The following is a 27,722-nucleotide window of genomic DNA, read 5'->3' on the forward strand; positions in this document are numbered from 1 at the left end:
GCCAGGCATGGGAGCTTCGCCCCAATCTGGCAAGGCACTTCGTACATACCTAAATCCCTTTTGATACGTCTTGACCGAAGATGTGGTTTGACCCTAGAAGAGGGCATACGTGGCTTGTGGTGGAGCCAGGTGCCCCCACGCTCTGCCGATGGTCAGTGCTGCTCCTGTGGCCAAGGGTGTGCCTGGGCGTTGCGGGGAGCCCCGAGGGACTGGCTTGCGGAGGAGTTAATCCCTAGCTCATGGAGGCGCTTCTACCTCACGCAGCAGAAACTTGCACTTTCTGGGAAAAAAAGGTCTTGGTTTCTAGTCAGTACCTTCTTTCAAAACCTCATGATTCCAAGAGGAACTAAAGAAATGCCATCTACAATATTTCTTAAAATAATATAAAATGTCAGTGAAAGACCTTGTACTGGAGGCAAGAAAAATATATGAGAGAACCTTTGCCCTAATCAGTTCTCATTTCTTCAACTGTCGTGCAAAATTTCCATTGGCCTAAACTTATATATTTTATCTTCTCCTCTCAAAAAATGGGAAAGTTCACAGACATTCTGGTTATGATCTATTTTTAGTTTATTCCATATTAGGGTGCAAAAATCTGACAATCAGTAAGAACGCCAAAAATTCTTAATTGAAAATGTTAATGAAATTCTTAATCTTGACTAGTATGTGTATTGCAGGCTCTTTGCCATGGAAGGGAGACAGAAGTGAAAAGGCAGTAAAAACGGACACTGAAACTCTTTAGTTTGATGGAAAGCCTTCCACAAGTGGGAAACTGAAAACATCAGACTGTTTCGGAAGAGAGAAAGAAGAGGGGATGTGATAGAACTAATGATTACAAGGAAGCTAACCTATAATGTTTATAGTCACTATCTCTAAACGGGACCAGGAATGAACCCGAAGTGCAAAACCCTTAAAAAGATAAAAATGAAATATTTGTAGATGGCATATTGACTTGCAAAAGGCCCTTGCAAAAGGCACTGCTGAAGCCAAATGCCTAGGAGGATTCAGAGCAGGACTGGCCTTCGATACCAAGTAATGGGAATAGCCAAAATTACATTAGACAGGATAAAAATCAAGGGGGATATGTTCTCTCATACCTCATACAGGAAGTCAACCACCATAGAAATTTCCCCAGTGGGAAGGTTAGGGGATAATTTGGGGTTCCAGGGTTTCCATCGCTTTATTTAAAAAAGTGGACGCTGTGAAGGGAGAGGGAAGGAACTGGTGATGAGGAACCATCTCCTGAGCAGTGATGTTGGTTCCCATGTCCACCACCTTTTCCTCTCTCAGCTCTTTAAAGAGCAACGTGGCAGCCGTTTTTCCCCTCGAGTCTGCCCGTATATGCTCATGCTCCCGTAACATGCAGAAGATGAGGTCTGACTTGGACCCTCAAAATCAGGAGTCATTCTGTTTGTACTGAAGGAAGGAGAAGAGGCACCAAAACCCCAAACCAGCAGGAAGCAGTGACTTCCCTCACTCCATTTGCCAGTGGTTCCTTTGCCAGACGATCAGAAATAAAACCTGTCACACACACACACACACACACGTGCTGGTTTCCTTTCATCCTTTGTAAATTTTTTTTTATTTTTATTATTCTCCTCCTTTTAAGCATCCCTTTAAGGGTGAAATGAAATCCAACCATTTACAGAGAAAATGATTTCAGAATGTACATTTGATTTATCCTTACAAAACAATCATTGTTACTTGCTGTTTATAAATTATTACAGAGTTGAAAGGAGCTTTGCAGCCACTTTTTTTTCTTTTTCTTTTTCTTTTCTTTTTTTTTTTTTTGGCAAGTCCACACATTCTTTTGCCAAAACAGGGTGTTTTGGGGCCACTCCAGGAGCAACACAACTAGTGGGACCAGGTGGACCCTAGTCTAGGAAGTGCTGCTGGACCACCACCAGGATGATACTGCATCATCATCCTCACAGCAAGGAAAAAACCAGTGGTTTGAATTCTTAGTTTCAGAGTATTTCAGATCCCTTCTTAAGCCATTATGCATAGTCCCCAAAGCCTTAACTGTCAGTGTATTGCATTTGAAACACCTCTCCTTTCTCGATGCTGGATCTGAGCCCCTCCCGGCCACCCTCTTACCTCCAGCTCCCTCTTGGTTTCCATATTAAGAGGGGTTTTGGGGGGAACACAATGATGGAGGGATTCAGGATCCAGTCTCCCAGGCACTTCCTTCCTTTCTCGCCAAAGTTTGAGTTCAACGAAGCCAGGATGAGCCTTACCTTCCCTCTTAACCACCAGTGTTCACTAACAGGACCAGGGCTGACCCTGGACTAGTGTCTTCACAGTGCAGAGGCATAGCAGCCACGGAGATTGCTGGCAGGAGCAGGGAGACAGGGACACAGCCTGGGGTGGTTGGGGAGGGGAAAAGACACTACTATCCCACAAGGATACACCAAAAGAGAAAAAACAGAGAAAAATTGATACCCGTTCTGACACTCCTTCCCCCCCGACTCACACATCACCTGGAGGCCGCAAGGTCCCCTTTGCTTACCCAGCACAGAGGCACACCAAGCACCTCAGCAGGACACAGGGATCAGAGAAAGCAACAGCAAGAGTGGACTTGAGTGTGTTGTCCTTCATACCAACCACACAGGCACAAAACCACCTCATCTTTTCTGTGCAGCACTTTTTGGGCACTGCATTACCCCCAGTCCTCTGGAGGGACAAAGACAGAGGACCTCCCTGTCCCCCCCTGCTTTAGCAAACTCACCTGCTGCAGGTCCACCAAAGCCCATGTTGTTCTGCTCATGCATGGACACACAACCCTTGTTAGTGGGGAGGAAAGGGGAAGAGCCTCAGCAGTTGGAAAGGCAGGTGAGACAAGGCAGGCAGAGCAACAGAAGAGCGCAGGGCTCAGGGATGCCACGTGCTGCTGCTCCTGCTCTCCAGCCCTCCCTTACACCACTTAATTTGAAGGTGAAAAGATTCCTGGGAACAAACGGCACAGAGCTGTCAAGCTGAACAGGACTGCAGGGAAAGGCTGACAGCCCTCTGCTAACTCCAGCCTGCCCACCCTCCACTGGATGCCTCGCTCCAGGAGAGGCAGCCAGCACTCGGCTGAGCAGCTCATGGCTGAAAAACCCAGTGCCCGGTTCTTGAGATCTGATCCCAGTCCCACCCTGGAGGCAGTTTGGGGGGTTTTAATTCCTTCCCTTCTCAGACCTCAGTGCCTGGTTCAGACAAGATCAAAGGGCCTCAACGCTCACCCCAAATGGTTCGGCGCAGGGAAATAGGGGTCAGAGTCCAATACAAACCTGCCTCCCTGCTTTGCATCTCTCACCACCCCACATACCCACTCGCTCTGGATTCCCTCCTGTGGAGGATGACTCTAACCTTGCTGCCTCTCCTCTGAGCACAGACCGTCGAGGTCCTGGGTTAAGCAGTGCATGCAAAAGCTGGACAGAGAGCAAGCCACCACCTTGGGAAATTAATGTGCAAAAGTCAGCTTGCAAGTCCCCACCCTCCAAGAGACAAGAAAGATTTTTAACGACAAGCACTCTAATTCCCTCAGGATAATAAACACAGAACCACTGACTGGTTTGGCCTTAAACCAAAAAATGTTTAAATGATTCCTGAGGAAAAAAAAAAAAACAAAAACAAAAAAACCAATGTACTTCATCTGTAAAGTCCCTTCCTTCCCCCACAACAGAAGCCTGTTTTAAATTTAGTTTCCTAAGAATAAGGAAGTGGGAAAGTCCAGGAGGGACACAGGGCTAGGCCATCACATAGAAGAGTCCCAACACTGTTCTTACCCAGTTCTAGTGGGACCTTTTCCTCTTGCTTGGCAGGGGAGGAGAAGGGAGAAGAAACTCAGAGGGGGAAGAAGAAAACTGTGGAGCAAGTAAGGGAGGAGAGAGGAGGGAAGGGAACAGGCTGTTCTTGAGGAAGAGGAGATCCAGATATAACAGCTGTGGGCTCAAGTGAAACTCCTAAGAGGCAAGGGCCATAGTCCAGCGATGAAAACATGACTTGCAGCACACTAAAAATCCCCAAGGAAGCTCCTGCATGGGAAGGGCTGGTATCAAGGGAGAGGCTGCTCCCAGCCGTGTAGCTTCCTGCTTCAGGAGATTAGGAGGTGTGGCCCAGCACGCATGCGCCTCAGCCCCTGCTTCATGGGGCTGTGGTGCTCCTAAAGCACACTGATTTCTCTTTCTCTCCTGTCTTCAGCAAGGCCTGGCACTGGGCTTGCTGTGTTGTGACTGTCATAAGGCAAAGCCAAAGGTCTGAGGGTAGGTCTCAGGCTTCCTTCCAACAGTAAAAATGAGGAATGGCTTCTTCAAACTATACTTCTCAAGTACCTTCTACTGAATCCCTCGTGCTAACACATCAGGCTCTCCTCCGGCCTACCCTGGGGAAAGCACGTTTCCCTCAAGCAACAGCCTCAATGCCCTGCTCTTGTCTCTTTTAATACAGGCATTTCCTTTCTCAGCTGGGTCCTGATTTCTCCATAATCTCTCCATAATCAAGAACTCAATGTAGCAAGCTGGCACAAAGCCCCCATGACTGTGACCAGACACCTTCCTAGTGTGTCGGCAAGTCTGAACCCAGAAGAGCCACAGCTTTCCTTTGGGGAAAGAGCATTCTGGCTACTGGACCCTCTGCTCACTTCCCAAGGAGGCTCTTCTGCCTGTAGAGGGCATGCAGCAGAAATGACAACAGCAATTAAAAAAAAGAAAAAGGGTCCTTCAGTTCATTTAATCAGCTGTTATTGCATGTGAGATGTGGAAGGTGCTAAAACGAACTCAATCTCAGTTTGAGCAGAAATGAAGATGTTCATCTTGATTCTGTACCTCTAGTTCCTGTCTCAGTCTTATTAGGGAACCAAATTTTTTTTTTGTTGTTTTTCACTTCCCTGGAGAGGAGAATAGGAGGGAGAGCGTGAGAGATACAGAAACAGGAATGAGGCACAAGGGACAGAATGGGCTGGACAACACAAGAATATGGAGCCATGATGGAGTGAGTTAACAGCAATGGAAACCCTCCTGCTTCAGCACAGCTGGCCTGATGTCAGGGTCGCTCTTCCTTATTGCCAGTATTTTCCTCCTCCTCCTCCTCCTACACATGATCCTCACATCTCTGCTTGGAACATGACCCAGTCTTTCCACTGTAAAGCTAACAGAGCAAGCTCACCATGTTTTTCATCCTCTGCCCGCTACAGTCTGGGCTCCGGGCACCCTGTCAAGCCATCTGCTGGGGAAGGGAGGTAAGGGAGGAAGCAGGGATCTGCTTCCTCAATGAGCTGATTCAATCTGAGACATGGACAAGCCAGATCCTGACTACCCATCACTGGCAAACTCGGAGCAGACACTTGCCAACCAGCTGCAACTAGTTTCATCCCCATTCCTCTCTCCTCTGCATGATCTCGTCTGCATGGCCCAGGCTGCAAGTGTGGGCTGCACATCCTCTCTGGATTGCCTGGTCATCCTAAAACAGCCTCTTGGCTCCAGGGGAAGCCTGCTCATGGTCTCTTTCTCCACGAGCTCCATCACACCCCAAGAGCAGACAGATGGGTCGTATGCCTTGACATGTTTTGTGTCTCCCCACAACACCCATTGGCTGACGCAGGGCTTTGCCTTTCTCCTCTCCCCTCCCATTTACCCAATGGCAAGAAGGAATAGCCAGCATATGTATCTTACCCCTGCTGTAAGCAGCAACCCTGCAACAGGCATAGCCTGCAGAGCTGCACACAGCCAGAGCCAGCATGCAACCATCCCACTTGTGTAGCACTAGTATGTGGAGCCAATGCTTTCTCCTATGCATTTCCTGAAATGTAATCTATGCCTAGAAGGAGATCATAGCTTCCAGATCCCACCATGTTCTGACCTCTACAGAAACACACATGCCCAAGCCCAACTATGTCCCCTTCCCCCCACCCAGTACTGGTAACAAATGCCCACGTGCATACCAAAACCATGCATGTTAGCACTCATGCACAAAGGAAACCATGCACTTGTAAACATACACTCCCACCATCTGATTAAGTCCTCTGCGGCTTATCCCTGCCCTGCAAAAAGCATGTATTGCAGGAAAGATGCTTCAGGTTCTGTGGGCCAAGCCAGTGCAGTGTTGTGGGGGCATGGGTGAAAAAGAAGTGAAAAGAATCAGCTTTCTCCTCCGCTTCCCCTATCTGCCTGCTCCAGGACTGGTAGAGCATCAGGCCAAGACCTGGCCCAGGATAGATATGTTAGGTCTGTGGGAGGAGGCTGTGTATTGAGGAGAACACCTTGAAAGCAAAGGAGTTACTTTCCCCAAAATACTCTCTGAATATAGAGGTATATAAAAAATAAATGCATACTGAGATGCTTTTGCACATTCACACATCCAAAAAATGCCTGTGACATACATCTGCACACATGGCCACTCACATTGGTTTGTGCCTGCTGACTCACACGCTCACTGAATAGTCCAGGCTCACATCTGTGCTTGCTCCGATCCACAAAGAATGAGGGTGGACGGGAACAGCTGCCCTCTCTCCCCAGGGGATCCTCCCAGCCTCCCACAGAGGAAAATCCACCAGCTGGCTGCAAAGATTCTCTCCAGCCAGCAGAAGAGGTTTAGGAGATGCAGTAAAGTCTTCACGCTACTCCCAGAGTACGTCCCCAACTTCTCTCCTTCTCTTGCCCAGGCCTCCCTTTAGGCGACTCAGGAATTCTTGTCCCCAAGCATCACCCTGGGAGGAAGGGAAGAAGAGAAGAAAGGGAGAGTAGAGACTGCTGAGAAATGGTACACCCCACCTGGAATCAAAGAAAACAAAAAAGAAAGGAACTGACAAAACACTCTACTCTTTCCCTTTGTGGTGAAGTTCCAATTTCCTATGCAAGCCCCAGTGGCCTCAGCCAGCCCCTTCTGCTCTTCGGTATGGGTTCTCCAACAAGTAGTGGAACCGCTGGTAGTTCTTGAGCAGGTACTTGGGAGCGTACATCTGCTCCTTGGGGTCAGCAGGGGGATACTCCTGCGTAGTACCATCAAACCAGCCACCAGTCCGGATCAGCTCCCGAATATAATTGAGGTCTCGCTTATCCTCGTAGTCACCCCAGCGGGGGAAGTCCCCATTCTGGGCTGATACCAGTTTGAAGTAGATCCCCTCTGGTGTGAAACACCAGGAGCAGTGCCAGCCAGCAAAGTGGAGGGGGCTTCCCAGCGACCACTGCACCAGGATGTGTCCTGTGCTGTTCTCATACTGCCGGAAGCCAGGCATGGTGTAATATTCACGGCGCCGTAGACGGATTCCATCGGTGGCATAGACAGCCTGGAGCATCCCCATAGTGCAGCCTGAGACCACTTCCAAGGTGCCTGGTTGCTTCCAGAAGAAGCCGTAGAGTGACTTCCGCATGTGAAAGGCGAAAGGCTCTGTCCAGCCATCGTAGAGCTTGAGGAAGAGCACGCCATCACGGGCCGGGATCTCATCTGCATCATCGATGATGAAGACATCATCCGGGCGCAGGTTGCGGAGGCGAGAGATGCCATCACGGGTGAGAAAGGTGCGCAGGTAATCATCAGCAATCCAGCCATCCTGGCGGCCGCCGGGGGGAAAATGGTCCAAGAAGACGTAGAGCACCTTGTGGCGGATGTAGTCAAAGGAGCCATTGAGGAGCATCTCGCGGAACTTGAGGGGCCGCGGCTCACCATAGGCCGTGAAGTTTGACTCGCACACCACAAAGGCATCCACCACATCTCCCAGCTCATGGAAGCGGACGTCCAGCAGGTCAAACTCATGGTTGACGTTGATAGCATTGATGACCCGCCGGGGGATCTCACGTGGCACAAGGCGGTCCTTGGTGGGCAGGTTGGAGTACTGGACTACAGTGGGGACCCCGCAGCTCGGGCCATGCCAGCCCGGCAAACACACACACTCTACCCACTTGCGTCGCTTGGTCCCGCTGGCACTTAGCGGCTTGCGAGCGGGCCGCCCTAAGGCAGCACCATCTGCTTGCTCCTCTGGCCGCCCTCCCACAGATGGCTTCTCCAACACCTTGGTGCCTGGTTTAAAGCAAACGCCACCGGCTTTGGTACGGACAAAATATTCTGTTGTGTCTTCTGGCAGCACAAACTCAACTCTGTGCAGCTCTTCGCTGGCTCTGCTGGGAGGCAAGGGCTGGAGCAAGGGGGAGTGGGAGTACAGGGGTGTGCGGAGTAACTCTGCACCCCCTGGCTCAGGGCTAACCTGAGGTGTGACAGGTGCATTGTTCCAAAAGAAGCTGGAGACGAGGTTGGGACTAAGCGAAGCTAGCTCCCGGGGGAAGGTGACATAGGAAAGGGCCTTGAGGAAGTGCAAGAAGGAGATGAGGCAGAGACCAGCCATGCAGAGAGTCAGAAAGAGCTTATGGCGTCTCATCTTCATCCTGTGGAAAAGCCATGAAAAGAAAAGTCACATTCAGCAGCTACTGGGGGTGCAAAAAATTACCACTAGCAGGAAGACAGGCTGGAAATACCACACATCTAGTCCAACTTCAGGATGCATCCTTTGGGACTTGATTTCAAAACAACTTCCCCCACCCTCTGCCATCTTCACCAGGCCTTTTGTCTCAGCTAGGTTACACCATGTTGAACCTCTTCTAGATCAGATACAGTCTTTTAACTTCACAAAGAGGAGAAAGGCACTGATGACAAAGCAGAAGGAAGGGAAATGCAGAAAAACAGGGAATCACAATCTAGTGAAGTCACCACACTCGGCAGTGACAATAAACGCAGGCCTCCTCAGGTCTTGTACCACCAGAGGCACAGGGAAAGATGAAGAGAAAGCAGAGAGCAAGGGGGATGAGAGGGAGTAGGGGTTCACAGCTGAAACGACCAAAAACATGACCAATGTATGAGAGGACTTGGATTTTAAAGGACTGAGATCGTTAGCCAGCCTCCCAGAACCTAGCAAGTACCTACAATTCCCAGATCTTTTCAGGGTTTACTCACAACACACACCCTAAAAAACCCTCACTCCCAGAAAATGCTACCTGATTCTGTATGGGAACAGGAAAAAAAATTAAGTTTCTGTCTCTTTTACTCTCCTCTCCTCCTTATGAAGTCCAGTATGCCTCCAGATGCTGCCCTTTGCTTTTTATTTTCTGTGAACCAGATGCTAAGCACTTTGTGTCTGGACCGAGGTGGCTAAAACACACATCTAGCTATCTCTGCTGGTAATACTGTGCTGTGGTGATGGATCCATGTCGGGCCAGCAAGAGCCCAGCAGTACTCAGCCCTTTTCTCCAAACAGAAATACAGCCTCCACCTGCTCTCTACACCACTTCCCCTCCTCCAGCCCCTGCTGGGAGTGCAGTGCCACTGTCAGGCAGAAAAGTGATTGAAGACTGCAACTTGGAAAAAAAACCAAAAAGAAAGAAAGAAAGAAAAAGACAGGAGCTCTAACCTCAACCAATGCTTCACCAAGGAAAATAAGAAAAGGCGTTTTGCTGTTTCAGGAAGAAGGGACTCCCTCTGCCAAAACTGGAAGGTTTGGGAGAAGGCAGGTGTCGGAACAGGGTCACATAAATGCCCTTTGCAACACAGAGGCTATACACTCGCCCCCAGCAGCACAAAACCCTCCATGCAAAGATGTAGAGAGACCCCTTCCACCTCTGCAACTCAAGCCTCAAAGCCCCCCATAAGGAAGGAAGCATGCCCAAAACGCACCGGCTGGCCCACTCTGCTGTGCAGGCTGCCAAGTTGGGGTGGCTCGTCGGGGCCCCGCCGCCACGGACACCACTTCTGCATGCGGGATTCAGCTCCTCCCCCTCTAAGGACCAAAGTTCGTGTACAGGAATGACGCATCCCACACAGTCTTTAATGAAAACCTCTGTCGAACACAGGTGTCAGGGTTAGGTGACACCTCCATGGGAGGCAGACTCAGGTAAGGGACCATCCTGCCCAGAGAGCCATGGATAAATGCAGACCACCCCGCACTGGGGTGAAACGCAAAGCCCTTCACCTGGGCTCTCCCTTTTTCCCCAACCCGGCGCTCCTCAGGGCTGACACGTGTCCCAGGGGTAGAAACGGAGGGAAGAAACCTCCCGCCTTCTCGCACCGCTTCTGAGGGCAGTAAGTGAAATATAACAAAGCACGTTTACTTATTAACTTGGAGAGACTTTAATACTACAGTGAAAAGCCATAAAGTGCTTAGACAAAAGGTAACAAAGCAAAGAAAAACACATGTGGATCTTCGTAGAGGACTCTGATAGAGCAACCCTCTCAATCTATACCCTACAACTCAGCAGCAGATGCTTCTGGACACTTTGCAGTCCCCTTTCAGCGATACCGCTGTTCACTGACACCGTCCCCCGTGCCGATGGCCTCTGGAGAACTTTGAAGGCTTCTTTCCCTTAAATCCCATTTCCAGCCCTACGTCTTACATCTCCCTGAACCAAACCTGCTGCATGGCAGGCACAAGCCGCCGCCTGTCCCATCTCCTGCACCAAAGCACCTGGCCATCCGTTCATTTGTCCCCCTCACACTGGGCAAGGCAGCTCATGGGGACATGGCTCTGCGGTGGCCCTGACAAGACCCTGAAGCTAACACAGATGAGCACCACCTGGTGAAACAGCGCGGTTACGGGAAGACTTCAGTATCTAGCAAGAAGGTTATTTTGCTTCAAAGGGGAGGATAGCAGCCTGAAGCTGGCGGAAAAGTTACAGCGTTGCCACAGAAGAAAAAGGAGGCAGCAATTCCATTTGCTAATGTTTATTGTGGGTTTTGATATCTTCGGTGCATCAAGGAGCCCTCAGACCTTTGAGACTTTGAGTTTACAACATGGAAAATGGCCAAATGGGATCGGCAGCACAAGAGGCGTTTTGCAAGCACTGGCAGGCACCTCGCAAGCGCACCACTGTGGCAGGACAGCGGGCGAGTGTGGCAACTGGGCGCCCCGTCCTCACAGAGCCAGCGCAGTTTGCTCCCACCAGCACCAGAGACGTCGCTGAGGACCTCATGACCCACAGCGCACCCCCGAGAGCTCCTTTCCCAGGGTTTGTGGGGAAAGCACTGGCCGGCCAGGGACCTCAGCGACGCCACCTGACTCCCCTTGGGCCGGCTTTGCGCGTCACCCTGCTCCCGAGCTGCTGCAAACAGAGGGTCAGACTGAAAAAGTTGGCAGGCCCAGTGCCCGCCATCCCGTCAGCCCGGCCAGGCTGGGCGTCCCTCCTCCGGTGGCTGCCTCCTGCGCCCCGGCGTTGCCGCCTGCCTCTCGCCCATCTGCCGCCACGCCGCAGCCTGTCTCTGAGGAAGATGCACCTGCGCCAGGCTGGCCACAAGGTTTCATTGAAAACCGTAAAGGCCATTCTGGGGTTCACCATAACATTTTCTTCATTGAGGCAAAAACGAGACGCTGCTGAAGACCTCCCCCCACTGCAGGCATCTTGTCCTGTCCAGGCTAAAGTGATTTTTTAAGGCTCCATTTATCGCTGGAGCAGTGAGGTTGCCTGCAGAGCAAAGGAGTAGCCAGAGCCTCTTCCTTACCTGTCACCAGTTTTGCTCTGTCCCTAGGTTTGGGGGAAGAGCTGAAAAGAAGCTGAAAAGACTAAATTAGTAGTGACTCGCTGTTAGGAGAAGACATCCTTCACTGGTAAATTACTATGCAGTTATCTCCTCTCAGGTGTCTTATGCTTTCTCTGAGGCATCACGTCCAGACACCAGGTCTTTATCAAATGCAAAGTCCTCAGTCAGACGGAGACCGAGCCTGCTCTGCTAAGGCAATCCCACTGGCTGCCAGGCAATGCTGGTTTCATTCCATTTCCTGCAGCATATATACACGTGTATTGCAGCCAGCCTCCCCTGGGTCAGCCCAGTTCAGAGAAGAAGAACCAAAGGAGCTGCACACCCGAGGCAGATCTCCATCGCCTTCCCAGGCGGCTGAGATGCTCTGCGTGTCTTGTGAAATTCCCAAACAAAGGTCATAACTCTTGACATTTAACAGACTGCTTCACTTTCTGGGATCTGGCGTGCCATGTCAACATAGCAGGACACATCGTTTCAGGAAGTAAAGCATATTTTCCTCACTTGACATTTGCATACATCAATATCTGTCAGGCCCAGCACACGGCTCTGCAGCTCTTCACCCACCAGCACAGCTCAGTCCTTGCATGGCTGTGTTGCCTCCCTGTTATTGCAGCCTGCGTCTGGGAGAGCTGGGCTGGTGCACACAGCTTTCCTCTGCAGCTCTGCCAAAACAAGCTGGCCCTGCAGTACCCTCTGCTGTTGTGCTACTGATATTTCCCAGGAGGCAATTTTTGCTGCCTTAGTGAGGGAATGGGAAGACAAACTCATTTCCTATCCCCTCCTAAAAGGAAGCAAGTGAAGAATAAAACTGTGTCCTTCAAATGCTCTTCCCTGGAGCCACCTCCATTCTCCCATACCAGGCATCCCTCTGTCAGGGAGGAAGAGAGCTCATCCACCCTTGGGTGGGCTGAGATGCTAAAAACCATCAGTCACGTATCCCTTCCCATATCCTCTGATGAGCACTACAGAGAAAGATATGTCTTTGAGTGATAGCTAATTGAAGACAAAGGCCAGCAGGGGAGGAAGACATTATTACCCAGCTTCCCCATCCAAAGTATTTATGTGTGGTGGAAATTAGAAAGGAGGTACCAGTCAGGAAGACATCTCAGCTTGTCATAAAGGATCCCAGCTGCTCTGTCACAAAGCAGCCATCAGCTACAAGGAACACAGAAAACAGCAAGGAGATGCTTCTTTCCTGACAATTTTGAGTGAGGAGGGGAAAAAAAAAAAGTCAACTTGATCTCCAAGAGAGAGATCAAGTTGCTGTCAAGTTAAAAACAACGACAAAAAAAAGCTTTAATGTTCAAGTAGAAGAAAAGGCCGAGAAGAGTATGGACAGTCAGCCCCATTAAGACAAAGCACTTTAGAGAACATGCAGTTATGCAGCAAGAGAAGCTGAAAGCTTCTTTTTTTAAGGGACCGCACTGATATTTTCTTGCTTGAAGAAGTGGAAAGTCTCTACCGTGCAGGGGAATGGCTTTCAGAGAAGAAGGATAGATAGGGGCGGTGTGCATAATAGTTACTCCCAGGCACCTGTTACAGTTTTACTTTGCCATTATCTCAAGTGACCAGTTGATTTATATCATCCTGAAATCATATCCTGATTTCAAGGAGCCAGAAAGATATGCACAACTAAGACCTGGCAATTCACCAGTCCCAATGTTCTCTTCTGGAGGACGCTGGCAAGAGGCCACGCAACGGGCTGTTGGATGCACGACACCCCAGCCTCTGGCACATTAGGGCTCACGACTTGAGACTCTCTATGCTTCTCCTGTGGTTACATGAGAAAGACTGCCGTAGAGGACAAGTCAGAGCAGGCATGTTGTTGTGTATGTCCCCCCCCACCCCGATATAGAGATACTCATCTCCTGTGCCTCAAGTTGTCCCTTCAACACCCATGCAGTAACATATCTGCCCATTCCTTAGACACTGACACAAAGCGACAATTCAAATTAGAATCGCTTTCATGTGGCAGAACAAAACACAACATAACTTCCATCCCCGATTCCACGCTGAGGGCCAAACTCGCTCTCCACTCTGGTTGGAGATAAATGTGAATGGGCTCTACGCTTCTGAAGTACTGTATCTACCTGTCATTCACAAGACACAGGAACAACACACATTGGAGCTACAGTACCTCAAAACACTCTAAAATCTCAAATTACTTCTGTCCTGCAAACATCCATGGGAGTAAGGAGAAACTATAAAACTACTATTTGTCTACAGCTGAAATGTCCCTGAGCTCCGGGACAGCAGGACTCTTCTTTGCCTTAGGATAGGAAGAGAAGCATATCCTACAAAGCTGGACAGCAGAGAAAGTAGAGAAGCATTACATACCAGACAGTACCTAGGGCTCAGCATTTCTGTCTTATGTGAAAGATGCCATGCTATTTTCAGGGACTGCAAGCAATGAGGACGTTAGCAGGAAGTTCTGACGGGGTCACAGCGTAAGGTGGTTTGAATGCAGGTAGGTCCATATTGCTTTCCATTCACGTTTCAGGAAGGGAATTCAACATCCTTCTGTGACCTTTGTTAAGAGCTATCGCCCACAGCACTAATGCAGATAGTAATACCTCATACTATGCATTTCCTTTGCAGCTTTGAGGCAACTGACCACAAGGTGCCACTGACTCACTGCCAGCCCAACTAGCTGATGCAAAACCATCCAGCACAGTTACTCTTCAAGAGGACCTAGGTCAGGCAAAGGGAAGACTAGGCTCTACCCTAAGCATCTTCCCTCCCTTTCAACAGTAAGGTGAGACAACCTGGAAAAGGCAGGAGAGATGAGATCACTGCTCTCAACAGCACATGACCATAGCATCCGTGAGACTTCCAGATCTGATATCTGCACGCCATCAACGGGTGACATTAAGCCAGGAAAAAACATGGAAAAACAGCTAAAGAGTGAATCTACACAAGGCTGAGACAAGGATGGCCAAGGAAAGGTGAGAGCACAACTGAGAAACCAAGATGTTGCCTTTCCCTTTCCACTGAAGGCAGACACATGATGTACATCAAGTCAACCATAAGCCTCAGGTTTGTGTTCAAGGCCTTGTTAAGCCTCAACTGACAGGTACTATCTATGGTGAAAAAGAAAAAAGGCGTTTCCTCTCCTATGCACTCCTGTAGAAAACTTCTAGACCCAACAGTCCCTGTGCAGCATTCTCCAAGCCAGCAGCTACCATCTGCTGTATATAGAAACTAAGATGGATGCAATGCAGAGACTCCAGCTTTTTAAATATTGTGGCTGCCCATCTCCCCAAGGCAAAGGATTCCCAGAGGCACAGTAGCTTTGGACTCCACACCTTCCATGGGCTTCCACTGTTTCTACTGTCCTGCTCTTTGGTGGACTAAGTCTGGGCTATTTTAGGTGTCTCATGTCCAGCCACAGCAAGACAGCTGCACACCCTGGGACAAAGCAGTTCTGAATGAACCCTTAGTACAGCGTGCACAGGACCTGGACATAAAGCAGAATTCATTGACAGGGTTTTGACTCAAGACTGCTCTTCCAGAAGTCACTAGAATAACCCAGCATCTGAACACCTTCAGAGTCCATTATAGAACCCTTCACTTGAACAGATTGTTCTTACTGTAACTACCATAATACTAATAGCAGCATAATTATATAATTCTCCAGCCCCCAGTTTAAAAGATGATCTGCTCAGAGAAGAGTAGAAAACTCTACTGAAATCCAATAATGGGCTATGAGACACCAATTTAATTTTATCTGAGAAGTACTTGGACATTGCAAGGGTACAGTAGCGCACGCTAAAGAAAACTTAAAGCTAGATTTCTAACTCCACTGGAATCTATTGAATATTCCTCTTAGCATCCTTCAGCTGTACTGGGCTTCCTTGTAGTTCTCTTCTCTCTCCAGACAAAACCAGACTCACCACAGGAATTTCCATGGTTCTGAGATGCCTCAGCACACTCTGATCCTTCAGATGCTCTCAGAAACCATAATTTAAACTTCTTAGCACTACTAGGCTAAGCACTCTTTCCACTGAAGGAAAAGTAGCACTCCTCCTATTCTCTTTTCTCCTCCACTTACACCTGACATCCTGGAAAGACTCTTCCTCAATTCTGTTTACTGCCTTCTCATAACATTCAGTTCCCTGAAGATGGTTGTGATGGCCCTGGAGATTACGTCATCACTTGGCCCACACATCGGTCCTCTCAGGACATCAGAATGAGCCGAGACATCGCTCATGGCACTCTGCAGTACACACATATGCATATTAAGGATGCAAGACCTTTCTCCCAGCCACAGTATTACTGCTGCTCACTGCTTCAAATGTGCAGCAGTTACAGCAATGCAAAATGGAGTTTGCTAGTTCTTTTGCCTTGACTTTGGTGTCATACAGGGAAGGAACACTTCATCGTGAGACAATGAAGAGGAAAGGAAAGAGGGACAAAACTACGCAAAAACAACTTATGTCCTTAGACAGGCCATAGGGTAATCAAAGAAGTATGTGAGAACTCCCAGATAGCCTGTGTCTTGCAGAGAGGAACAGGAAAAAATCTTTTTCTTTCCTGAATGTAAAAGAAAATCATGCCTTAAGAGACTCAAGTGAGGCATGTGGTAACACAGCCTGTGTGGCTTCATACGTTCTCTCCTCTCACTCACCCCTTTCACAGCTCACCACCCCTCAGCTGTGTCAATACAATTGCATGAAAGTGTGTTGTAAACCCAAATCAGCAGCAGGTCTAACTGGATTAAAAATAAACTTCAATAAAAGTGCCTAGAGATAGGAACAAGTGGTTGACTGGCAGAAATTTCCTACACTGACTTCACCAGTTCAGTTCTTACCAAAACTGAGGTATCGTGTAACTACATCCTCAGGCACTCAAAATTCAGGGACGTTTTTTAATATGGTTGATCTAACCAGATCTCCAGTGAGGCTTCCCTTCAACTACCGTGAGCTAGCTAGCTCCTCCTGGCAAGCATCAGGGAAGGAGCACGTCTCAAGGAGGGATCTGGAAGAAGCAACAGCAGATAACAGCTTTCAAAGCAGACCCTGCCAGGTGATCCACACATGCTGAAGAATGCAAATCAAGAATCCTAAGAACAGCAGCAAAATGGGCAGCCAAAACTGTACTCATTGCTGAGGGCCCCTGGGTGAGGAGTGCAGGGTAGACGTGCACCAGACCACGCACATAAACCCTGTGCAAATGAGCAAAGGAAAGCAAGAGAAATCCCAGGGACTCCCAGCAACAGCGAAGCTCTGGGAGGTGCAGGTTCAACAGCCCAGAAGAAGGTGAGGTGGATGTCCCGCAGGCCGGAGAAAGGCAATTAAAGAAGGAACAAGGCAAGAAGTGCTTGATGCCATGGTGATGGGTAGAGTGCAGCAGCCCACGCAGGCAGGCAGAAACCACGTTGCCTCCAGCTATTTTTGAAGCGGGTGGCAGTTGTTTGTGCATCCCTAGGTTAAAAGCTCTCCAAGCTGGATAGAGGAGGGGAGTGATTAAACCCCCAGAAAGACAATAAATAAAGAGAAGCCATGGAATAAAAGGCAATAACAGCAAGATCCTAGCAGCCACGGAGAAGAAGAGCTGATCCTCCATCCCCGCCCTCTTTCCTCCCCCATCCATCACCAACCACTTGGGGCTTGGCAGTGCACTCACTTTCCCACAGTAGCCAATCTATTACTGTTTGGAAGAGCGTTCCCAGCCTCTTCCTTCCCCTCCTCCCCTCCTTTCTGGCCACAGGGGTCCCGCTTGGCAGCCCCTGGATCCCCCTCTTCTCTGAATGTCTGGTGATCAGCCAATCTCATGCAAACAGCATTAACCCCTGTTTGCCAGGAACAGCCAGAGAAACCTGACTCCATGCTGAGAGGTTTCTCTAGGGTGTCTCTCCCTCCTTCTCTCCTCTCCACCCCCAAGTCTTCCCCCCCTCCTTGTCGCCTCTCCTTCCCTTTCCTTTTATTTCTCAAAAACTCCAACACTGGGAGTGTTGCATCTTTCCGAGAATGTTACATGAACCCTTGGGAATTTCTCTTGGACCAAGAACAGACCCTTATTTATTTGTCTCTTCTGCCTTTGTTCTTCACTTCCTCTTTCAAGACTTAGGCAAGACCTCGACACAGTGCCGCCTGGACCCCCCACTGCCACTTCACTTTGTTATGATTTTCGGAAAGAAAGCGCTGATAGGCTGAGAGCTCTTCAGTGCCTTGCCCCAAGGCAGAAGTGAATCAGCCCAGACTCCCACCTCTGGGGTGGACAAAGGGCACGGGCTGCAGAGCTCGGCTCGCTCTGGCTTGCAGAGCCAAACCCCTGCTTATGTAATCCTTCTGATTGCAGTATCACAGCCCCTCAGATTAAATCCACACGAATCAAATCTTCAGTAAACGCTCTATGCCAGTAACAGGCATATGGTACTGTGAAAAGGGGCAGTTTCCCAGAATGAAATCAAAAGCCTCCTAATGCACTTAACTCAGGGTCACATAAATCTCTCTTCTGCCTCCCACAGACGGCTGGATCCTGTTTACAGGCGTTGCAGCAGGCCTGGGTCTCAACAATATGTTTACTTCTTCTGTACACGCATTCCCTTTCACTAAGCAAAGCAGTACCCTGATCTCCAGATTAAACTGAGTGGACAGGACTGTGGGAGGTCTACGTTCCCATCTCCTCAGAGGCAAAGTCACACGCCATTCGCATCGCCAGAGAGCTCCCTGTTGAACCCAGGGCTGACATGGCCAAAGAGGGGGAAAGGCCAGACCTGGAGCCACGGCAGCAGAGAGGAGCCATACCTGCCCCAAGCCCTGAGACTGGGTACCAGGGTAACGGTAGGGAAAGAGGGAAAGAGTTTGCCTTCATCTGGTGAAATCAAATGCCATCCTGGACATCACACAGACTTTGGTACCATTTCTCTTCCCGCTCTTCCCTAAGATCACCTTATTTCTTGGGAAGGGTGAGGAGGAATTTTTTATTTATGTAGTTGCTGACTTCCATGACAGGAGGTTAAAAACCCACTTGGTTCAAGAACTGGTTTTGTTTCAGGCTGAGAACCTGGCCAGGACCAGGTAGGAGAGCGCTGCTTGTCGAAGGGACCTCTGGTGATTACTCAGCCAACTCTGCCAGCTCTTCCTAAACACAAAAGCCACAAACTAACACAGTGTGGCTGAGAGCAGGGAGACCCAGCATTTCAGCTCAACAGTACATTGGATAGATAGTGTGTGGTTTACGGTCACAATCGCTTGATTACAGTCCAAGTTCCTTTTGCTTTCCACCCCCTCGACCCTTTCCCTCCCCTTTCAGGTCTTCAACAGCACAAACACATTTATCTTGAACTCTTAACTGTTTCTGAGAAATCAGCTGCCACAGCCATGCCAGAAAGGAAGGAGAGGAAGAAGACAATAAAAGCTTATGCATAAACACACCATTAGCATTAGCGGTGCACCAGAAGGGTGTGCAATACGTTGGGAGCCACAGCCGCGTTTCAGTTGCCAAGACCACCTGAGCAGGAGCGGGAGAGCCCAACTGCACGGTGCAGCAATCTGCCACAGCAAGGCAGAGGGCCAGAAGGGGGTGAAGCACATACAGCGTTGAGGTGGGCACTCAGCCCGCCTGGCTCATCCTCATGACGCTCGTCTGCTCAAAGAGCCTGTGAAAACTGTCCCAGCCTCTCTCTGCCCTCAACTGGTAGCTGTTTAGGGTTTAATAACTGGGAAATGATGGGAATTTCAGCCATGCAGTTCAGACGGGTTGCTGATAACCACATGAGCTTTCAAGTCTTCAGGTCCTGATGATCTCTTATAAAATCTGATGTACTGTGTCATGCCAAAGCTAAAAAATACTTTGGCAGGACAAGATGGGCTTTCCAAACATGCTCTCAAGCATGTGAATATTTTAGAGAGCAACCCTGAGGATCCCTGCCCCAGATCCACGGCACAGCACTGTAATTAAGTCAGGGACCAAATCCAAGCCCCAGATTCACTCTCTCATACTTGATGGCATCTCTTTATGTAAACACACGTCTCTGCACTCGGGAACCTCCTGCGCAGTCCCGAGTCACAGAGATGCTCTGCAGTACCATACACCTGAACGATGCAGAAACCAGAACTGGATTTGCTCAACGAAAGAGTCTTCAGGGCAGTTCAGCAGCATAAAGGCATATGGAAACAAACAGGGGCAGAAAGGACACCCACAGCACTTCCTCAACACTAAGTGATAGACTCTGGATGCCTGACAGAAAATCCCTTTCCCTCCCCCCAGTGCTCACAGGGAAGCGAGAAGACTCTGTTCTGAGCACAACTGCACTATAAATAATTCAAGAGACTGCTAAATTATGCAGAAGCAATCCCATCGTCCCCTTGGCCAGGCTGAATGCAGGTGTGGTCAACCCTAGCTCCAAAAGTTGCTGCTAAATAGGGAATTTGAGGCCACAGAGGCTCTGTGCCAATAGCACATATCTGAAAGCACAACGGCCACTCGCAAACAGCCAGGCCTGCAGCAAACACCAGCGCAGCAGAAGGTATCTGGGGACAAAGGGCTCGTGGGGAAACAATAATTCCTTTAACCCACCTGTTCTCCAGAGACCTCACGTGGTCCCAGGAGAAAAGCAGGAAGTCACATCTCCTCCGAACTAGGTTTCTTGGTGCCTCTTGTCTCTATTTCTTGTGCCCCTGCATAAGCAGCAAGGGGGCACAGGCATTAGCACAGCAAAGCAAAGATGAGAGAGGGCTGTTGGGGCAGAGGGAAAGGAGAAAAGGGAAATGAAAATAGCCCGGAGACAGCGAAGAGGTGACCATTTTTCTAACACAAGCAACATATGGAGGAGGCTGAGCTAAAAGCAGACCGAATACCTGGCTGTTTTTCTACCCCACTCGAACAGCTTCCAGGAAACACTGCCTCCCTGAATACCAGGGCGAGAGGTTTGCCATAGCAATGGGGTCATTAAATAATTGTGCGCAAGGCATGCTCATCACTCCAGGGCACTGTGCTCCCGATTCATGCTGCGCTCGGCTCTGCCTCAAAGCCGGCCCTCGTGCTACCAGCTCCATGATGAGAGGACTTCCTTCCGACCCCACGCCGGCGGACGCATCCAAAGCCCTACCTTCTCCAGCTCCCGCGGGCTCCCAGACCCATCCAACATGTTCAGCCTGCGCAGGCCTCTCTTCTCCATCTACCTGCTGCCCAGCTCAAAGCCATTGCGCCGGAGGAGGAGGAATCGAAATCACTGCCAGAGCCCTCTCTTCAGCCTCAGCGCAACCAGTTTAAGATCTCTGGGCTCAAGCTTACCTTCCCCTTCCTTCTTAAAGGGCTCAGCATCTAGGAGGGAGGCTCTCCCCTTTCATGTCTCTCACTTTGCCACGCTGTCTCTTTTGCTTTCTGTTCAATTCTGGTATCTGAGTGCTGAAACAGGGGATCAGAACGCAGATAAAGTCAGCATAGCGGCTACCTGCGTTTGGATCACAGATTTCACAGTTGCTGAGGAGGTTATGCAGTGGGTCTAATTTGCATTAGTCTCTCGGTACGCTTCAAACTTTGCTTGCTGCGGCTTTGGTAAGATGCAAAAAAACAAACACAGCAATACCCCAAGAAAAAAAAAACATACTAAAGCCCTAAAGGGATGACAGAGTCTGATTCTGCTCACTAACCCTAGCCCAATCCATAAGGATTTACACACTGAGGGAAAACGGCACTCTGAGGGACAGGCAGCAGGGAGCTGGGATTACAGATTAGACAGCAGGTCAAGAAGGAGGTGATAACCGTGGTGAAAAGGGCAGCAGGATCCAGGCAGCCACCAGAAAGTTATCGACAACCCCGAGCTATGCATCAACCCAGCTCGCAGGAGTTTGGGGGGATTTCCAAGACAGCCACAGGTGAGCGCTGCGCTTTGTTCGCCCTCCTACTGAGCCTCTGCACGTGCTGCTTTCTGCACGCCACGGCCTTGCTCCATGCCACCCGTTCCCTGGATGCAAGATGGGGGTGACATTTTTCTACCTTCAGGTAAGGGGCTTGCTTAATTGAGAGAAGCTTAACAGGTTGCTTCGAAGCCCTTTGAAATGAACCTTGTCAGAAAAGCACAATACGCTGAGATGATCCTCAGAAAGAAGATCTAGGTGTTTCCCCCACTGTCTCTCTCCTCCTGGACAGTCTCATCTACCTCTCCCAGTGCTTGCAACTTCTACTTTACCAGCTGAAAGAGCCTGCTGGCAGAGCTTGGTTTGGTCATACACCGCAACCACAGCCGATATCTGCAAAAAGCCTATTTAGACAGACGCGAGCCCGGGTACTCCCTTAGCCGCTGCCAGCCGGGGAAGCAGAAAACGTGTTAACTGAGCTGACCAAGCTGCCTAGTCAATGAGAGGGATTTATCTTCGTATGAAAGGCCTAGGCCTCCACAGCAAGCAGCTCAGGTAACTACTGCTATCCTAAAGCAGAGGACTTTCTAAGTCGTGGCTCAAGAACAAGCCCTTGCTTTTTGTAAGGCCAGCTCCCTTCATGCTATTTCTTCCCTCGGCCTGCCTCATGGGAGCTCGGAGCAGCCCACTGCACTCCCTTTCATGGATCGGCTCTACCAGGCAAGTTTCTGAGCACAAAACCGTATACCCGCTTTGCTTCAGGTATTCAGAGGTTTGGAGAGCAGGAGGTACCTGTTGTGCTTCAGGAGCAGCTTGCGGGAAGCAGAGGGTTTGCACTGCAGGGAGCACAATGCAGTCAGAAGAGGAAGGTAAAGAAATCATATTCCTGTCTTCCTGAGAGGTGCAACCAGAGCCCATTTCACAGGGATACAGGAACTGAGCTCTTGAGTATCCTTCGCCACAGCCCCAATACACAGAGTCTCCTTCTACCTCCCCGGGAGGAGGGGGGATCTCCACAGCTCTGTGATTGCAACTGTGCCCTGGTCTCTGGCACCTGGAACAAGCTTCTAGTCCTGGCACACCGCATGGCGCAGCGTTGCTCCTGCAGCACACTGCTCTAACTCCGTCAAAGCACCCCACAGCTGACCTGGAGCGCTGCCTGCAGCTCCAGGCTTAGCCCCTCCACCCCTGGGGAACGCCAGGCTTTCCTAGGATGCACCCCCACCCCCTTGCACTGTGCTGCCCAGTGCCTCTACCTTTCCCAAATTTCACATCCCCGTTACGCTGCACCGCAGTACCACAAGATGCCATCCCATCATCAGAACAAATGCAACGTGGCCTGGCTTTTTGTTACAGAAATGAAGGATAGCAGCGATGGAAGGGAAAAGCAGGTGGGGACAACTAGCCACACTCTTACCCTACCCCTACAGTCAGGCCTGATGTATGAACTAGCCCTCTGAGGCACCTTACACGGACCTAAAGACGCAGAGATGCCTCTTGTGCCAGTCAGTACCCCCTCTGCCATCCTCTCTGCCGGAGTTATTGTCAGCTGTACCAGCCTTCGTTAGCACCACCTCCTCCAGCTACATCCCACTGATTGGGTCACAGATTCCAACAATGTACAAAGGGCTCATTTTAGAGCAAGCAACCCCACCTAAAACCTAATCGGCCTCTACGAATGAATGCTGGCCCAGCTAACCCATTCTATCCATCACCGAGTTTCCCCTCTTCCTTCTTCTGCTTTTATGAACCAATGCACAGGAGGAGGAAGAAAAAAAAAAAAAGCCAGTCTGTGATAGGTGTACCTTAAAGATGCTATTCTCAAGATAGGAGGAAACCTAGACACAGCAAGCTGAAAACTCAGATATAAACCCTGCCATAAAACAGAGTTTATCTCTGCTTGCTGACAGGTTAAAGCAAGGAAGGGACAGTGAGAGAAACTTGCCTGTACTACGGTATCCCTCGTTCACTGTACATGCACAGTAACATCTGTGGCATTGTCCTGAACAACTCCTGTACACAGGACTGCTTATACACACCAATTTTTTTGCAGGCATAAACCCTACAGAAGCACATGCGCTCTACTGTAATCGCACTCAGCAGTACCTGTATGTGTTACTGCATGCACCTAGTCTTTGCAAATATCCACATTTGTCGCACAAACATCCCTTAAAGACATGCAATACATGTGTTACACCAATCTGGCAGGCCACAAAGTCACACTCTACATAACCAATGTGCGTGGGAGAGGGAGGAGAAGGATAAACACAAGAAGCACGGGAAACACGTGAGCACACAAACTTCACGCGTACATTCCCCAGGCAAGCACACTGAATGTATCTGCACTTACCACGGCACGTCTGGCCTACGTTAAGCAGGCTGCAGCCACAGGGTAGACCCAGCAACCCTTCAGACTCGCTCTCCCTCTCTTGTGTTGGGCATGAGTACTCTCGATGAACGTTTACAGTTGTGGGCCTGTCCTGAAGCTAACACTGCCATGCAAATACACATGCTGTTTTCCACCTCCACTTCTCAACCGCTTCAGTAAGGCAAACTCACAGCTTGGCCCCTGAACCCAGTTTGGAAATGGCTCCGTGTGCTCCAAGCACCTCCAACAAAGGTGGGTGCCAACAGCACTACCAACCAAAGGCGGGCAGGCAGGCATGAAAGGCAACAGCTGAGCCACCACATTAGGAGCAGGGCAAGAAAACTCACCTGAAGCAAGTCAGAATCCCTCCTCTCTCCTGGGGGTATAATTGCCATTTCCAAGGCATTAATAAACAAGCTATGCAGGTATAACTGAGCCTCCTCATGGGGAGGGAATGTCATACCTTGTGGATTTCTTACCACTACTGCAAAATCCCCTGAGGGTGGAGAGGGGCTATAAATCTTAGAGGGACCTTTGCAACATGCAGTGTCACAACTTTGCTCCTGTTCTGCCGTTTGCAATAGCTTTCATTTAAAGCCTGATACTGCTACAGGGAGGCAGGAGGCTCCCCGGGAATAGCTCACAGGACTGCTCTTCTCCTCTTGCAGCTCGGAGGATGCGTTCCTGGTATTGCTGCTGAGGCTGAAGGGCAGAGCAGGTGTCACAGCTGTGTTTTGGGGAACACTGGGAACTGGAGGTGCACTGGGGAGTGGGGATTTTGGTTTTCCCTCTCCTCTGAGATGGCTCTCAGCTGTCTGAGGCTTAAGTAGTGGCAGGTCCTGCTTGATTTCAGCTCTTCCCAGAGGAGCTGGCAGCAACTCAAGCTTCAGCAACAGGGACTTGAAGTGACTTGTAAGTCATGGGCTTCAGCTGGACTTGAACAGTACTTCTGAGGGTGAGATCTACTGACCATGAGACACACTGTTTGGGGAAGGGGCCTGGAAAGGCCCTGGTGACTCACATCCTGCTGGGGGGAGGGTGGGGATAGGTGTAGGTGGGAATTTGAAATTCATTTTGCACAGGGCAGAGGGTTCCTGGTGACTCAAGTCGTACTTGTTAGCAGTGGTGCCACTGAGTGTTTTCACTGGCTTGAACTTCCCACTCAAGGGGAGGGATTTGGTGTTAACTAGAGGGCCATTCTCCGGGAGGGGAGGTACTCGGCACCCACGCTGCCCTGCCTCTGTGCAAGCGTGCAGTGGAGAAGGGGGCCCATCTCTCCTGACCTAATCTCTGTCCCAGGGTGGAGGAGAAGGGTGTGAGATCCCAGCTTCTGCTCTGGGAAAACAGGGGAGAGCTCAGCTTGCAGAAACGCAGCCTGCAGAAACCCCTCAAGGAAAGCCTCGGGCTGAGGCAGCAGCGAGGTGCACCTCGCCACCCTGCTCCCTTCCCTGCTCAGCTGCCTGAGCAAGTCCCAAGCTGCAGCAGATGCTGCCTTCCCCATCACCTTTGTCACCCTCACCCAGGGAGCAAAACTCACAAGGACAGAGCTGCACAAGCCTGTGCTGCTTCAAAACAAATGCACGGTTATTTCCAGCCCACAAACACCCCTGCAGAAGTGGGGAGAACTTCAGCACCCGCATCCCTCCGTGGCCAGCCCTCGATGGGGGCTTGGAGCAATCTGATGGGGAGAGGGAGGAGCGGGGGGGGAGAATAGGAGATGTTTGATGATGATCATACACATACACACACACACACACACACATATTTGTATGTATGTTTTCCCTCCCACGGAAGCACTCCTGTTACTCCTTCTCGCTTGCTGCAGGCTTGGCACGCATCCCCAGCCCGTGCCCTCCTAGCACGCCGAGCCTGGGCAGCAGATGGGCCTTTGCTGCGGCGCCCGGGCTGAGAGGGTACCTCCATCCCCGGCGAGCCCGCATTTGCGGCCAGGGGGCTCGCAGCATTGCCTTCCTCCTCCCCATCACCGATGCTCCCTAGCAGGGGATGCCGGGATTATGGGGGGGGATAAAGACCGATAATAATAATAAAATAGGAGGCAGGGGGGAGCTTGGCGGGGGGAGACCCCGCTCCCCGGCAGGCCCGGGGGGTGGCGCCGCGCGTCCCCGGGCCGGGGGCGGCCCCGAGCACAAGTTGCAGGTGGCGAGGGGGGAGGAAAGGCGGGGAGGGGGCGCCGGTGCCCGGCCCCGCGGCGCCGCCAACTTCTCCGCGGAGGGAGCGGGGCCCGCGGTGGGTGCGTGTGAGCCCGCCCGCCTCCGCCCGCCGCCGCTCACTCACCCCCGGCCGGCGCCGCGTCGGTGCCCGCCGGGCCCCCGGCGGGGCGAGGCTGCCGCGGCGGCCGCTCGCCCCCGGCCCGCCCGCCGCCCCCCGGCATGGCTCGGCGCCGGCCGCGGCGAGGCGAGGCGAGGCGAGGCGAGCCCGCAGCCCCCCGCCGCCTTCCTCCTCCTCCTCCTCCTCCTCCTCCTCCGCCACCCGCAGCGGCCCGGCACCTCCTCGCCGCCTGCCGCGGGAGGGATGCGGAGCCGAGCCCCGCCGCGGCGCCGGCAGCGGCGGGCAGGGCTGCAGCAGCCCGTTTTGTGCCGGCCCTCCCCGCCTGTCTCCTCCCCCCGGCCCGCCCGGGCCGCCGCGGGGGGCCGCCGCCGCCCGCCCCCCTCGCCGCCAGCGCCGCTCCCGCCGCCCGGGGCAGCGGCGGCGGCCTCGCCTCGCCCCCCGCCGCCCGGCGGGGTCCCCCCGGGCCCGGCGTGCGGTGGCCGCGGGCCCCGCCGCGGGGGTTATTGACGGGGCTGCGGTAGCGGCTGCCAGGCCGCTCGGCCGCCGGGGAGGCGCGGGTGGTGCGGGCTCCGAGCACGCACCTCGCTTTCCATGCGGCGGGGCCCCGCTCGCTGCCGGCGCGGCAGCATCTCTGCCTGCGCGCCGGGGCACGGAGGGGCCTCTCCCCGTGCGCGCCGCTGAGGAGAGGGCGGCTGGTCGCCTGGCGTGAGGAGGCGAGGCGAGGTGGGGATGCGCGAGCGGCTTTGCCCGGTGACATCCAGGAAGTTTGCTACGATGCCAGAAATAGAACCTGCATCTGCTGACTCCTGGTCTTGTGCCCAAACCGCAAAAATCGCCTTCTCCTAATCCAGCTCTTCCCCATCTCCTTCCTCATCGGGCTGATTTTTGCGAAGGGAAACAAAAGCAAGCCAAACCAAAACAAACCCGGCCAAACAGCAGGGCCATAAACATCATGAAACGCAAGCCTGGAACCTCACCCATTGCAACTGAGAGCTAACGAAAGGTCAAAAGGAAGCAGAACCTGGGTACACCCTTCCTAGCGACTCATTAGGAATCTAGAAAAACAGCACGCGGAAAACAAAGTGTCGTGCCGCCCCCTGCCATCCTGCCACCTTTCCCTGCTTATCAGATGAGCAACTCTGTGAAACTGCTAGCTTTATTCTCACGAGCAGGGCTTACGATAACCCGGCGGTGATCTGCAAGGGTTTGCCAGGAAAAAAGAGCCCTATGGACTGATTCTCCGCTTGTTCTTGTAATCCTACCTAGCCAGCACCACAAGAGGGTTCCTTGAGAATGGGCCATCCTCATTTTGAGTTTTGAAGGCAAAACCAAGACAATCTGAGATCTCAGGCAAAGAGACAGCATAAGTGAAGGGGAATTTTCCCCTTTGCAAACTCAGCTGGAACGATGACTAAAGACGCGCAGAGGTCATTTGGGTTCAGAAGTGCCTTGGAAGTATTGCCGAAGTATCGTGGGAGAGCAACGAGGAAGAAAGCAGAAGATAACAATACAGGAAGCGAAGATCTCGACTTATGACAGGAGCAATTTGGCGGCAGAACACGATACCGCACAAACACGAGTCGTCAAGGACACTGAAAAGCTCCATCTCCAAAGGCATGAGAGGAATAGCGTATTGGTGGGAATATGCTGGAAGGACAACAGCAGCTCCCCGTGGGGCTTGAGGACTTGCATCACTCTTTCTTGGAAGTTAATTTGTGCCAGACTGGCAGGTCTAGAGTCTGGGATCGTTCGGTGACACT

The 27,722-nt window shown here is 51.3% G+C and overlaps 1 protein-coding gene across 3 annotated transcripts; it reads right to left on the bottom strand.

The window, feature by feature from the left end:
* Positions 1 to 1,550: 1,550 nt before the first annotated feature.
* Positions 1,551 to 26,726, bottom strand: MGAT3 (beta-1,4-mannosyl-glycoprotein 4-beta-N-acetylglucosaminyltransferase). Of its 3 annotated transcripts, none has more exons than XM_026101817.2 (2): positions 26,544 to 26,726; positions 1,551 to 8,360 (listed from the first exon to the last, which is right to left on the bottom strand). In XM_026101817.2, exons 1-2 carry the CDS (start codon positions 26,717 to 26,719, stop codon positions 6,851 to 6,853), a joined length of 1,686 nt encoding a protein of 561 aa, XP_025957602.2. In that variant the 5' UTR covers positions 26,720 to 26,726; the 3' UTR covers positions 1,551 to 6,850. The 3 variants fall into 3 exon arrangements, with proteins under 3 accessions (XP_025957602.2, XP_064368321.1, XP_025957593.1); XM_064512251.1 differs by lacking the exon at positions 26,544 to 26,726 and adding an exon at positions 25,969 to 26,063; XM_026101808.2 differs by lacking the exon at positions 26,544 to 26,726 and adding an exon at positions 9,643 to 9,943.
* Positions 26,727 to 27,722: the final 996 nt, after the last annotated feature.

Source organism: Dromaius novaehollandiae, chromosome 1 (assembly GCF_036370855.1).
Source record: "Dromaius novaehollandiae isolate bDroNov1 chromosome 1, bDroNov1.hap1, whole genome shotgun sequence".
In the NCBI taxonomy this organism is placed as follows: Eukaryota; Metazoa; Chordata; class Aves; order Casuariiformes; family Dromaiidae; genus Dromaius; species Dromaius novaehollandiae.